The sequence below is a fragment of the Diachasma alloeum genome, unplaced genomic scaffold (genome assembly GCF_001412515.2).
Source record: "Diachasma alloeum isolate Michigan unplaced genomic scaffold, Dall2.0 Dall_scaffold_00808, whole genome shotgun sequence".
Lineage (NCBI taxonomy): Eukaryota > Metazoa > Arthropoda > Insecta > Hymenoptera > Braconidae > Diachasma > Diachasma alloeum.
In genome coordinates, this window is record NW_021680938.1 from 77303 (window position 1) to 93035 (window position 15733).

Below are 15733 nucleotides of genomic sequence, written 5' to 3' on the forward strand. Positions count from 1 at the left end.
AAATGGACAAAAGGTCAGATGTGTAGGGCATGCAATTGATAATTGAAAAAGAATTAATAATTTCAAAGTTATTTCAAGAGTAAAACAGGAAATTCAAAGCTCTTTATATTTCAAACTTCAATGTAAAATTTAATAGAGTCGAAGTTTGTTTGTTAATATCTTTCCTAACTCTAATTTTTGTTTATAAAAAGATACCGATACGATTCTCTTGGAAAATGTCTTTTAAAACTTTTCTTTATTTTTGGATAGAACCAAATTTTTCGGATATCCATTTTAGCCCACTCTTGAATAATTTCTCAGTTGTAGACTTTGCCAAGAAGCAATTTTTAAAAATCAATTATTGAAAATGTTTTGAGTGTTCATTTTAGTCCCGCCCATACAGATTTATCAGGTGTCCATAATGCCCAATGAAACAATTTTCAAAAATTTGAATTATGAAAAACAAAAAAATTCGCAAATATTTGAGTGTCCATTTTACCCCGAATGTCCATATTACCCCACCCCCCTCTAATTTTTTCAAAAACCAAAGAATTTTACTAGAATTTTCTCGAAAACCTAAGAATGATCTAGAACTGTCTCGAAAACCCAAGCTTTTTTTGGAATTTTCTAGAAAACTGGAGAATTTCTTTGAATTTTCCAGAGAATAGGAAAATTTTCCCGAAAACCTAAAAATTTTCTCGAACATGCTCGGAAACCGTAGAATTTCCTCGAATTTGGTTTGAAAACTCTAAATATCCATATAATTTTTTCAAAAACTGGAGAATTTTTCAGAATTTTCTCAAAAACCGAGGAATTCTCTCGAAAATCGGAAATATTTCTCGAAAACTTCATGGGAAACATGAGAACATCTACCGGAAAAAATAAACACGAAGAAAATAAGAAACAAAAATTGCGGGGCCCTTTCCAAGCCCCACTTTTATATGTCACCCTGGTTTCCTGCCATTCCCGCAGTTACCGACATAGCTATGGTTCGGATAAAGCTTCTTGCTTTGACCGCAAAGGGGGGGGGGGGCGTAAAATCGCCACTCGAGAAAAAAATCCCTCCATGCGGGCCTTAACGTAATGACACAAGCGATGCTGTTACGTTCCAAGCTGGTTCTCCGTTGAACAGATGGCAGGTGCAATGACCGTGGAGCGCTAAAGCACTCTGCTCCACAAGTGCGGGAATTTTCGAATAAAAATAATTGAACACGAACACCAATTTAATTAGATAATCCAATCGAAACGTTTATATTTACTTTTCAAAATTTAGAAGATATTTTACAACAACACTTTGGGTTTTTAAAACTTGAGAAGACGATAACAATTTCTCTCGAACTTCTCGTATCCACGTATGGGGTGGATCTGCCCTTACTCTTACTCTAAAAATTAGTCTAAGTGTCGAAGACGAAGGGCCCATCCCACAGAAAAGAGTAGGGGACCAATCGTGGCCTTGAATCCAGTGAACAGTGTTGGTCCAACACCCCCGCGATCGCTCGAGCTGGCCCAGCCCCAACTCTCGAGTCTACGTGACTTGAACAAAGGGCCTTACATGTGGTTTTTCGGGAGAGACAGAAAATGCTTGAATTTCACCCGGGGAAAATAAACTGTCTCCAGGAAAAGATTTTACGACCCAAACGGTTTAATGTCAAGCTAGAATTGCACTCGAAAACTCCATATAAAAAAAACAATACAAAGGATCTTTTATTTTTGGATGGCCAGAGCTACGTCGAGAGACTCTTTAGATTTATTACTCGTTTCCTGTTTACGAGTTTCTCGAACTTACTTTCCAAAATTCTATATTTTCTTATTTCCAAAACTGTGGGAATATTTCAACTAGCTTAAAAATAATATTGGATTTATAAAATTATCAGATAAAAATATTTGAATCTCAATGGTATAATCTAGTGGAATAATGGTAGTCATAGGGACTCTATATGGCAACTCGTGGTTTACGCGACAATGCTCAGTCAGCTGACTAGCAATTGAAAGGTTCTCATCACTGGTACGGTGGTGAGGCGGCGCTGTTTTCCCCTAGCGGCCTGGATGCTTGACTTCAGTGTAGACCAATGGGAACATAATACATCATCTATTTTACGTACAGCACTGATCTCTACACTAAGTATAGAGATCAGTGGATTCTACACTGTACCGCATTCGCCCTCCTATAGAACATAGAAGTAGCATGTGAAACCACAGGAAACCCATGCCGGTACAGACGGTTACTCTACTAGCAACCTTCCGCTCACCGGAGCCTTCCGTTGAAAAATTCGGTTCCACGGGGAATCGAACTCACAACCTTGCGACAATTCCCGGTTTTCCGTATCTCCTGAAACACTGGACACCCTGTTCAAGCTTCTAGATTCAGTAGTTTCGGTGTACATTGATATGATAGTCACACTGAAAGTGGCCTCTTCCTCTGTATATAAAATTTTACTAGTCAGCTATTGAATTATTTCCATCATTTTCTACCAACACAACATTGAATCAATAATTTTCAGGTCATCGAACAGGATCCCTTCTGGATACCATCAACTGAAGAGGAATACCTGCACTTTGGTGAGAAAGGTGACAGCACAAATCGTGTCAAAAAGTACATTGATGCAGTGAGAAGACGGAAAGGCCTCTCCGTTGACTCCCAATTGGTTACTCACGCCGAAAAACAGAGAACTCTTTCCAAAAAGAAATGAATCATATAAATCGTCAATGAAAACTACAAAAAACGCATCTATGTATTAACAATGAAAAAAACATACATCAGTGACAAGTGCATTCTCCCCTGAATAATAATCAATGTAGTAAAGTCACGGGTGGGCACAGAGGCCTTTAATGGCATAGTCATATCCATCGAATGAATAGAAAAATAAAGGAATACAAAAATAAATGTTACAGCGATTCATTGTTTGTTTTATTAACTTATTCAATCAAATTAATTTTTTTCCGAAAACGTCACATAATGTAAAGACATAAATTTCCTTAATCAACACAGAACACGGTTTTTTTCCCCTGAAATCCCTGTTTCCAGATCTCTTGCTGTTTTTTCCTGGCGATCCAAGATGGGTGCAAATTTTCACTATAATCCTCCTTTCCGGTCATATTTTTACCCTTCGTATTATCAAATTTCTTATCTCTTCTAAACTCTATCCCAGAACTGTCCTTTAATGAGCCTTGTATCCCAGAAAAGTCTGTTCTACGCCTTTCAAAATCATTTTGCCGCACTTTGTGATACTTTTGAAAGCCAGATATTTCCAGACTGCGATCAGAAGAATGGGCACTTCTTTGTGTCCTCGAGGATGATTCTTTGAATCGATTGTGAGAATTCTCATCTCCCGCGGTTCCTGAGTTTGGTCGAGGGACGATTATGGACTTGTAAACCCCTTCGGGTGTTGCAGATATGAAGAAAGAGTCCTCTACTGTGTCCAACTCATCTTTATGCTCGAGAAGAGGTAAGTTATAATTTTCTGATATTCCATCGATTTCTTCGAGGGACTCACCGACTTTCAGACGTTTTACCGAAGCAAGTTTACTCACTGGTCTACTTTTTCGAGATTTTTCCGGAGATTTTTTAAGTTCTGGTGTTAAACTACTATTAGACGAATCCTTCGAGAGCGATTCTTCATAATTCTTGGAGGGTTTTGGAAATTGTTTCAAAGGGGTTGAAGGGATTTGCTCGGGAGTTTCTTCTACGATATTTGATGTTACTGAATTACAGTAGGAAGATGAATTCATTTTTCCTTTACCAAATTTTCGATTTTCGGCCTTTTTCAATGCTAGTTTTCGATTTTCTATTGAAGGTAAAGATTTTTTACGTTTGATTCCATGTTTTTCAAATGCTGGAGTTTCTTCTTCACTTTCTGTACTTAAAATTAATTCTTTATCACAATTTTCAGAATAATCACTTGACACTAAGGATGTCTCTTCCGCAGATCTTTCATCATCTTCGCAATTTCCATTTTTATTGCAATTATCATTAGCATTATCTGATTTTATTCCCTGATCTTTTTCTCCTAGATATTTTATTTTAAGTTTACAAGGAAGAGCTTTTATTCCCAAAGATTCTGTTAATTTATTATTCGCTAATTGTCTCTTTCCTAATTGATAATGCGGGAATTTCTCCTTAAATTTATCAACTGCAACTTTCAAAACCTTGTGATATGCCAATTTCGTCATTACTCGAGTCTTTCTATCAATTTTGGAATTTCTGAGTACTTCATCAAGACTCCTCGTATTGAGAATCGCGAATTTTGCGATATCATCGTCCTTGAGGCTTTTGATTGCTTTTATTTCTCTTATTAATTTCTCCGATTTTTTTTTACATTTCTGGAGGGTTTTCTCATCCCCATGTTTTCGGTTTTTAAAGAGTTTTGCTTGTTTGGTAATCTTCCAAATGACACCAACACGTGCCTTGCGGACTGTTGCTCTCATACGGATAATCTGAAAACAAAGAATTGATTTTTATCAACTTTCTCATAGTAAGTAATGTAAATGGCCAGTTACAAGGGATACTCAGCTGATTAACTTCTACATTCTGACTAATAAAAGTAAATGTAATACATTTCACTTTTTTTTCTTCAAAATTTCGACCTATCGAATCGTTGCATTCAACCCATCTACTGTTTCAAATTGGTGAACTTTCGGAAAAACCCCGTTATTAATAACAAAAGAGAAATGCATCGATAGGTAATTCTATTTAGTCGGGATGCTAAGCAAATGATGATTCGGGAAAGGCCACTGGAGTTTAAAGATAAATAGATGGCGTGTTTCTATCAAACTTCCTTGTATAAAATGTAGTAAGTGTCACAAGAAAATCCCTGGCAAGTGTTCGGGTTATTTGACCTGCAAAACTTGACATTGATTCAAGTAAAATGTTTGTATGCAACCAGCATCCTGCGATACCCCTTTTGTATCTGAGGGGTATTCCTACTGATTTATTTTCAACACAAAATCTTTTTGAGCGTTTCGCAGCAACTTTTCATTTGTTTGTCAACATTTCATCGTAGCTCTCCAATAGAATTTTTTTACTGATTATTTCGCCCTACGTGCAGTATTCAAGATTTCAATACACTTTTTAGAATGAAGATTTCCTCCCCTGGAGTTTAGGAATGGTCTAGCCTTGGCCCATCATTTTCGCAGTACCTGCTTTATTGGGACTTTACTGTGACAGTGTTTTTAATATTGAATGTTGCAGGTATATAAATTATTTATCATTTTTTCTTGGGATTTTGTACTTTTTAAGTGCAACCCACGCCCTCCGGAAACCTTCAATGCCGTTAGGCCGGATTTCTGCGATACTTACTACACTGACGGGGAAGCATGCGAGCGCTTCCGTTACCACTTCAAGTAGCTCTACCCTTACGGTAAATTCAAAGATTACTGAAGACTGCAAAAAAATTGCAGAAAACTCGATTAGATTCGTAATTCTAATTTTTTTTCTCAATTTAATTATCGTTCTGCTTTTTCAAAGACGAAATTTTTACAAATCAGGATTTAACCCAATGTCTTATGTGAAAATCAACATTTCCATTGTAATCAAAGATTAAAATCTGAATTTTTTTTCATTAGATGTGACAAAATCAAGAATGTTATTGACACCTCATAAAAAATAATCCATCGTTTTGCAAACAAGTTTTATTATTTATAAGAGGAAAATGTTTGAAAAAATATCAATATTTTGCGAAATTTAATTTAGATAATACTGACTGGGTATGAATTTTTTCAAATTTTTTCCATGTAATTTAGTGGAAAAGGGTAGGGCGGCCGAAGGGTAGAGCTACTTTAACAACGTAAACTACTAAATTGGCGAGTGTAAAATTCCCTACAAACCATTTCTAGAGCATTTTACCGCTATTCCTAATGGTTCATCCCCTGCAGCTGTGTGAAGATCTGATGTGAAAAACAATTTTTTTCAATGAAAATAAATCCATTTTTCAAAATTTTTTATTCCAAATACTTTCAAATATTTGTTGAAATCAACCTCTAAAATTGTTCTTCAAAAAATAATAAGAGTTAAATTATCACGCAAACTTGATTGTAACTTTCAACTGAATCGACGAATTTTTTTTTTTATAATTCTCATTATTAAGTTCCCATTAAATTTTGTGAGAATCATTTCAATATTGGGATCTCTTGCAAATGTACAGGCGCTCTAGCGGCTCAATTGATTACTAGTTCGGGCAGGTCGCAGAGCTGTCAGCTAGCAGGTTGAACTCGGAGCCAGAACTGTTCTCGCAAGAATAAACATCATTTCGCTCAATGTTTTTATCATTACGATATTTTACAATCATCGAAGCTAATTGATTCAGTCGAATATTGAGAATAATTACATTTGATTGATCATGGAGTTTGCGGAGAGGAAAAACAAGAATAAAACATTTTGCAGTGTGTATGGATGAACAGCAAAGTTTGTGGTAATTCAAAAGTTAGATTTTATCGTTTTCCTCGCCAAAACGTGGATTCAGTTACAATAATTAATAAGTTCGGTGAAGAAGAAATTATTGATAGACGTACGGCTTGGATTAAAATATTGAGAATGGGCAAAAAAGTGTCGAATTCCATGAGAGTTTGTTCTTTACATTTCACTGAAGAGGATTTCTTTTTGCCATGTAAGTAAAAAAGCGATTTCCAATATTAACTTGGAAATTTATGAATTGAAAAAAATATGATGAAATATATTACTGATTTCTTGAATTACAGCCAGAGCTCAATACGACAATTCAGTAATTACTCACCTGAAGAGAACCCGCAAACAATCGGAATTGTGGAGAGAAATTTTTGTAAATCTTCTCCACCACGAAAACTCTTGGCTCTCGGATGTGTATCAGCAAATTTACAAATCTCATGAAAAGTAACTCTCATTTTATCACAGTCAATTTAATAACAGTTGTTCCGAATCGAAACATATTTTATTATTGCAGAAAGAAAGTAATTATTCAAAATTCTGTTAATCTCTTAAAAATATTATTGCTTGAACATCTGCCCGGGAAAATCACTCAGTTTTACGGTTTTATTACGGTTTTAGAAGCATCGAAAATATTTCAGCACTTTATTATAGATGTCTACGTCTACGTGTTTTCCCCGTCCATTTCAAATAGCATTTTATTATAGAAGTCTACGCCCGCGTACTTTCCCAGTCTGCTCAAACTAATTTACCAAACGAACACAATAATTTTAGAGTGTCCACCAGCCTAATCCTCGTCCTCATTTATTATTTAATCCCAAGGGTACACATTCTCGAACGACCGTTTATTTGCAGTGCACTTAGTCGCGTAGAAACCCGACCGTCATAAACCAATTTCCATCCAGCCCTCTATTGCACCCAACCACTCGAGTTCCAAAAACGGACCCTCTCTCTCTCCTAACCAGTCTCCACCCTCAACTCCTACCATTTTTCTCATCGACCAATGAGTATTGGCCTTACAAAATTGTAAACCCAATGGCCAATGAAAATCCACCAGATTCTCCCTCTCAATCTGAAAATCCACCAGATCCTCCCTCTCAATCTCCCAACTTACTTTCCTAAAATTTGCTCTCTTCAAAGTCAGTTATCTTTCAACTATCGAGCAGACCAGTCNATATAAAAATGAGGGCTAGCGTGTAACTCCGTGTGCATCTGGCCGTTCGACCTGCCCGTGCTAACTCTCTACTTCCCCACGAGACGGCTTTGTATTAAGCCACGCCTCCGTCAGAGATCCCAATAGCTCCCATAGGATATGAAATATACGCGATTATCTGGTTTTCATCTCCAAAGCTTGGCTCCCTCGAAGAACCACTGCACGAGAGAGACAAACGCATATGTTCACGTCATTCGCACTCCTACCAACGATTCACTGACTAACGTGCATGCGCGTGACATCACAGCAGAATTACAATTGATGGTTGAAACTAGAAATCGTGAGTTGTGATTTTCTTCAAAAATTTTGCCAAAAGGTAGTATAAACACTTTTCTAGGCAATAGGAAATCTCCACGTTTGAGATGATTTTGAGACATCTGAGCCTAACTTTTCGAGACAATTTTTTTTATTTTTTAAAGGGGATTTTTCAATTTCTTGAAAATTAGGGCCAAAAGCTCGTATAAACTTCCTTCCAGGGAATAGAAAATATCCACTTTTCAGATGATTTTGAGCTGTGTGAAGTTGGCACCCGACTTTGACGAATCGTAACAAAAATTTAGTATCTGATTCATTTTGAGCTACACGTAATTGTAGTTCAATTTTTTTTGCTTTTAGTTGAAAAATGAGCGTCCAATCCATTTTTGAAAGACAGAAACTATTTTACAGTTACATCTCCAATGACATTGAATTCTTATCTGCGATCGTTTGTAGTTGATTGTAGAATTGAAATTTTTTCAATCCAAATTCAAATCAGCGTTCCATCGATTTTTGAAAGCCAAGTAGGAATTGATTGATAGCCGCGAACAAAATGACATTGGAATCCCATCTACAATTGTTTGTAGTTGATTGTAGTAATTCAATATTTCCATTTCAATTAAAAGTAAGTACGGAATTGATTTTATGAAATGGTATCGAGTAATCAATTTGAATCGAGGACCTAAAAGAGATCAGATATTTACAAGAGTTCGTTTGTAGTTGTTTGTAATGACGAAGAAAATTGGAAAAAATTAAAAATAAAACAAGGCTGAATATCAAATTTATGACTGAAGCAAATTGGAAAACGCTCATGTCATCGTAGAACGAAAAAAATTTTTGTTACTTATTGAAAAGATCAGATGTTCAATGCCGTTTGTCAGTAGTTTTTTGTAGTATCACAAGAATTCATAAAGAAAAAAATATGTTATATCCCATTCATTATCAAAAGACAACGAGGAGTTTTTCTACAGTTACATCTCCAATGACATTGGATTCTTAGCTGCGATAGTTTGTAGTTGATTGTAGAATTAAAATTTTTTCAATCAAAATTCGAATAAGCGTTCCAGCGATTTTTGACAGACAATTAAAAACTATTTTATAGTTACAGTTTCAATGACATTGGATTCCTATCTACAATCATTTGTAGTTGATTGTAGTAATTGAATATTTCCACTTCAATTAAAAACAAGTACGGAATTGATTTTATGAAATGGTTTCGAGCAATTAATTTGCATGGAGGACCTAAAAGAGATCAGATACTTACAAGAGTTCGTTTGTAGTTATTTGTAGCGACGAAAAAAATTGGCAAAAATAAAAAAATAAAACAAGGCTGAATATTAAATTTATTAGTGAAGGAAATTGGAAAACGTTCATGTCATCGTAGGACGACAAAAATATTGGTTACTTATTGAAAAGATCAGATGTTCAATGCCGTTCGTCAGTAGTTTTTTGTAGTGGCACAAGAATTCATTAAAAAAAAATTACATCCTATTTATTATCAAAAGACAATAAGGAGTTTTTCTACAGTTACATCTTCAATGACATTGGATTCTTATCTGCGATCGTTTGTGGTTGATTGTAGTATTGAAATTTTTTCAATCCGAATTCAAATAAGCGTTCCAGCGATTTTTGAAAAACAATTAGGAACTATTTTACAGTTACAGTTTCAATGACATTGGATTCTTATCTGGGATCGTTAGTTGATTGCAGAATTAAAATTTTTTCAATCCAAATTCAAATAATTTATTTTATTTATTTATTTATTTATTCAAAATACCTGCCCTTCAGGGAAACTCCCTATGGCAGGGGGGAGTACATATATACAATGTGTTAGTGTTGTTTACAAGAAAATTCATGGAACAAAGAATAATCTATACATGATGAGCCAAAATACATAATGGATTATACATAGGAATGCGCTTTACCAACGAGTACCGGATCAAGTGTCGCACACAACTTGAAAACTTGACACAAGCCGAAATGTTACAGAAGGAGGAAAATTAGGAAAATTACTGACGCGATACTGGTATAACATTACTCTAATCTACGTTATTCTGCCACCCCCGCCTCTTCCGTAAGCTCGGTATAAAAATTTCTCAATTTAAGAGCATTGACCAGGAAGTTATATAATCTTCTGGCTTTGTTGGGTAAATTTTCTTGTTTGTTTAAGAATTCGCCTAGCGACGACTGGGCCTTGGCCATGTTAATGCTACTATTATTTCGCTTGCCTGCGTTTAGCTCAGGAATCCAGAAGTTCCTCAGGCTCTCGTAAACTGGACATATGGAAATAAGGTGAAGGACAGAGTCCTCCCCATTGACCATCAAATTGCACACGCTACAGTCGGACTCGGGCTGGAAACTGGCTGAGACACCCTTGAGAGAAAAGTAATGAGGTCTGCAACTGGCAAGTCTAGCCTGAATTAGGGCACATGCGTGTGCCCAGGGTAATCTAATATTTAACAGCAAACTCTCCCTCACTTCAAGGCAACGCGGGATCCTTAGCTGCACACGGGAAGAGTTGTAGTATGATTGAAGATCCTTCTTGTTCCAGTACATAGCCAGCTTCGAAATTAAGTCAGTTTTCTTCATCTCCCAGTGCGCAGCCTCCAAATTTAACCATATATCTTCCTCATCAATTTTCATTAAAAGTTCATTTACCTGGCTGACCCAGTTGAATTTATTGAATTTATTTTTCTCTTTGGACATGTCAGTTCTCCTGTTCCTAAAGAGGTGCACCTCTCTCAGAAAGCAGATCTTAGGCAAGCGTGCTTGCTCCATTTTTAACATTTTTATGATCCAGCCCAAAGTGAGAGAGAAGATGGTAACCTCCAGGGGGACCAAGCCCAGCTCAAGACGCAACAAGTAGGCCGGCGTGCAAGTTGAAAGTCTGAAAATTCTTTTGAAAAAGTAAGGTTGGACTGGTTCTAAAAGTTGGGTGTATCTTAGGGCCCAGACTAGAGCGCCGTACAAAAGCGTCGATACAATAATACTATTGAAAATTTTCAAATTACTGGCGAAACAGTCTGATTTAGCTTTGATAAGAATACTTAGAGCCGTGCCAGAGGCAATTCTGGCTTTATGAATCGAGCTTTTAGCCGCCGCAAGACCCAGGGCTGAATTTGCAATTTCAATGCCCAGATAAGTGTAAGATCTGACCGTTACAATTGTGTCTCCCTCAAGTGTTAAGGGCTTGACATTCTTCGAGGGTCTGCCGGATTTACAAATGACCAGTTGTGTTTTGTTGATATTGACGCTCAGATCTTTCAATTTGACGTATTCATCCAGGATCAATAAAACTTTTTGCGTGTTGAGCACGTTTTCAGAGAGAAAAACCAAGTCGTCCGCGTACATCAGAGCTAAGACCTCGGAGAGAGCATCAATGGAGATGCCCCGAGCCCCCCTGTCACGAAAGAAATTTTCTAGGTCTGAAAGAAATAAGATGAACAGTAGGGGGCTCAGGATCTCTCCCTGAAGCACTCCCTCCGTGATTGCAATTTTCTCGGAATACTCTGCTCCTTGTCTCACTCTCAAATTTGCTTGCGAGTACATATTCCCCAGAATTCTCAGCAGTTTTGGGCTGACCCCCAAACCATCGAGAAATAAGAGAAGCTTCTTATGGTCCACCGAATCGAACGCCCTCTTAAAATCTATAAAGAGAGCATAAACCTTTCTGTTTCCCAGGCGCATTTGTTGGTTGATCGCAGACATAAGAACAAAAATATTATCCAGACAACTTTTCCCTCTGACAAAACCTGCTTGACATTGCGGAATAATATTTCTTTTGATCGCCCAGGCCTCCAGTCTTGACTTTAATATCGAGGTAAAGAGTTTGGCAATCGTGTCTATGAGCGCAATGCCCCGATAGTTGCTAGGGTCAGCCTTATCCCCTTTTTGTACAACATAGTCAAAATCACATTTCCCCAAGCGGCTGGCAACCTCTCACATTCCATTATTTTATTGAATAAAACAGTGACATATAGGATCCAGTTCCCCGGGAGATTTTTATAAAACTCATTCGATAACTGATCATCCCCTGGAGCCTTCCCCGACTTCAACTCTTTTATATGTTTAACAATCTCTTCAGTCGTGAAAGGGTCGTCCAGCGAAAAATCAGCCATTCCAGTAAAAGTGAGGAGCCCCCGAGCCACTGGTGGAAAAACCGCCCGGTAAAAGTCAGACCATTGATCCAGCGAAACTGAGAATATTCGCGGGGAGAAGCCTCTACAAAACTTTACAATTTTCCAGAATCCTATTGCGTCCTTGACTTGAGAAAACTTGAAAGTAATATCATCAAAGTATTTTTGTTTTTTAAATTTCAAAAGGTTACAATGTTTTTTTCTAATATCCACAAATTGCAGTCTAATCGTGTCATTGAAATTTGAGCTCAGTAATGTCTTGTACATGCCATCCACTTCAATCTGGGACTTCTCACACTCCTTGTCATACCAGTTAGCTGATTTTTTCTTTCTAAGGGGCGGAAACGTAATTGATTTGTACATTCCTAGCTCGAAAGCACATTCTCTTATAGCAGAAACCATATTATCGTAAATAAAATCTATCGAGTCGATTGAAAAATTTACAGATACTTTTGCCGATCTCTCCAATGCCAAGTAAAAATCACCCGCCTTATCGTTTAACCAGTTTAAGTGTTTTGACCTTGATGCTACAATTTCTTTGTGCGCATCAGAATTGGATGATAGGCAGACTGAGACTGACACCGGGAAATGATCAGAGAGGGTTATTCCCTGCTCTATCTTTAAGTCAGAAATTAAATGAGCCTCTGGGTAGGATACCCATACTAGATCCAGTACAGTAGCCCCAGCGGCCGATACATATGTGAATTTTCCAGGATGGTCACTCTCAGTTCTGCCATTTAATAGAATAAAATTATAATTTTCCATTATTTCTAATAATAGTTTGCCCTTCTCGTTATCTTTTTTATGAAGTGAACTTCTGTTGGGAAGCAGATTGGTGTCAGTTAGCGCTTCTTCTGGCCAACAATTGTGATCTGCCACCCAACAGTTAAAATCCCCACCAATAATAAACAATTTTCCCTCCGCTATGCTACAAATGTCATCTAAAATTTTTTCAAAGTCAGCAAAAAGCTCTTCAGGAGCTAAACTGGGACTAAAATACACTGAACCCAAAATACAGGATTGATCACCAAGCACAATTTCACTAACGATTCAGCTCTCGTTTGATGATATCACTGTACACTTGGCAGCCTCTTTGGCAGCGAAAATAGCCAAACCTCCTCGACACCTTCCAATCAGCTTCTCCTTCATAGCAGGAACCCAGAGTTGTTGAAAGTTGTTCCAACCATTCGTTAAGTACGTTGGTGCTTCTGCTAGTCAGGTCTCGCTTGTACAGATAATCTGGCTGTTGATTGACTCCAGGAAATGCGAGATTCTACTTGGACCATTTGCATTCCAGAATGTTAATGATAACACAGAGTTGCAGTCCGGCTGATGTGAATGAACGACAGACTCCTTACTGCGCACTAGAGAGAGAATTGGCAAGAGTTAGGAGAATCTGAGCAAAAGCAAAAGAAAAATTTACTGCTGGGATTGGCCGTTGGGCCGACCAGGAGCCAGACGTGTTCTGGGCAGAGGTAGATTGAACTTATTACCTCGGTCGGATGATGGGGCGACGCATAGCAATCCTGTCGTTAAAATCGTCCCAATTGTACCACTGATCGTTGACGTTCACTTTCTGGAAAGCCATTCTCACCTGAGCACCCTCTGCCCTCTTCTCTCTCGCGAAACCTCTCAACCTGGCTGCTGCTTTCTGCTCCCGTTGAGTAAGGTCCGGCTCGATGAAAACTCTAGAGTTGGCGAGCGTTTGTCTCTTGTTTTTTATGATTTTCAGTTTCGTATCCCAGCTATTCAACGTCACAATTGCTTTGGATGCTATCTCCGAGACGTTAACCACCTTTATCTCCTCAGATGTTGAATTTATCCATAAACAACTCTCTGGTTTTCACCTCCAAATTGACGTTGTCAGCCTCTAGACCACTGACTACAATGTTTAGCCTCTTGTTTTTTCTCTTAGTCGCGTCAAGAGCCACCAAGGCACTCTTCATATTAGCAGATAACTCCTCACTCACACTGTCAGGAACCAATCCGTGATTTCCAAACGAGTTGGACTCGAGTTTATCACTGATGACTTGAGAAAGTTCCTCACGCAGCACCTTCAGTTTATCTTGATTTGGGGAGTTCGAGTGCTCACTCTCCAATTTAGCCAGTCTGTCTTCAATTGTCCTCCAGCGTTCATCATATTTTTGATCATTGGCTTGTATCTGGTTGTTTAAAGATGTGTAAAGAGAGCTGAGACTGTCTGTTTTGGTATTAAGCGTTTGGACATCGCTGGAGATGGTGGTGAGCTTAGAGTCTAAGCTCTGGATCGCTTGAAGAATCTTGTCCATGTCCTCTGCTTTGCCCCCCATGAGCGGTGATGGGCTAGCACTGGATTCAAATACTAGCGAGGCGCACACCAGGGCAGATTCCCCCGGCATATAATTTGTAGCTGCGGGGAAGTTAAAGTCTGTGTTCGGGCTCTGCAGCTTGCGTAATTTTAATCTGCTGCAAAGTTGCGAGGTAAAGGGTGTCGTTGACTTTTCCTGTGGTCTTTTGGCTCCTCTTTTCCACCAATCTGTAATTTTAACGTCCTTGAGATTTTCGGAGCACCTGAGATGACTCTCCGCCTTCGATTTCCTCCCTTTTCGAACTCCACACTTGGGAACAGGTATAATAACTTCTCTGACAGTGGATTCCGCCCACGAGATGCTTGAGCTGGATGAGCTGTAAAGTCTGGAAAGCACCAGCGATTGACCGGGCGATTGCTGACTGGCAACGCAGGTCCTTGCTAGGAGTGACCAGTTTTGGAGTAGATGCCCGTGGGAGATAAGATCTAGCTACCGGAGACGAGTGATGAACAGCACCAGGACTCACGGCCAGGCCAGCATCCCTCCTCAGAGAGCTGATGTTGATAGGAGTTGAGGTTATGTTACTATACCGGGAATTGTCACACTTTGATTTAGGGCTGTCAGACATACCACCAAGCTGCCAATTTCACCTCACATTATCTCACTGGTGTAATTGGCAGAGCCTGACAGTTGAGTCTAACCGAAATTCTCAGCCAACAAATAAGTGGCCCACCACAGTCTCAAACACGATACTTTTAACGGATTTAAGTGGATCAAGTTTTAAAAAATACTGTTTAAAACTTGATCCACTTAAATCCGAACAAAGGGGATACTTCTGAACAAAGGGGGATGGGATGTCGAGTATTTCACCTTAAATGTCCACTGTAATAAGCAAAAAAAGCCAAAGCAAAATGTAAACAACACGCTTCGTACTAGAGACGTCACGTGATCCCCCAATCCAAATTCAAATAAGCGTTCCAGCGATTTTTGAAAGACAATTAGGAACTATTTTACAGTTACAATTTCAATGACATTGGATACTTATCTGTGATCGTTTGTAGTCGTTTGTTTACGAATTCTTGTAAACATTTGATCTCTTTTAGGTCCTCGATGCAAACTGATTGGTCGAAACCATTTCATAAAATCTATTCCGTACTTGTGTTTAATTGAAGTGGAAATATTCAATTACTACAATCAACTACAAACGATCACAGATAAGAATCCAATGTCATTGAAACTGTAACTATAAAATAGTCTTAATTGTCTTTCAAAAATCGCTGGAACGCTTATTTGAATTTGAATTGAAAAAAATTCAATTCTACAATGAACTACAAACGATCGCAGATAAGAATTCAATGTCATTGGAGATAATGATAATGTTCTTATCATACAAATGTTTATGCAGTAGTGAGTGACCACTGCGAATTCTGTTAAGGGATCATTCTGGTTTAAAATTTTTCAAAAA

General features: G+C 38.1%; 1 protein-coding gene across 1 annotated transcript; it reads right to left on the reverse strand.

Annotated features, from left to right (window-relative positions):
* Positions 1–2686: 2686 nt before the first annotated feature.
* On the reverse strand, positions 2687–4428 carry LOC107044796 (serum response factor-binding protein 1-like; the record flags this gene model as incomplete). The annotated part of the gene is made up of 1 exon (XM_015266827.1): positions 2687–4428. A coding segment is annotated over one exon (1473 nt), but the record flags the coding sequence as incomplete, so codon positions are not given.
* Between the last annotated feature and the right edge of the window lie 11305 nt (positions 4429–15733).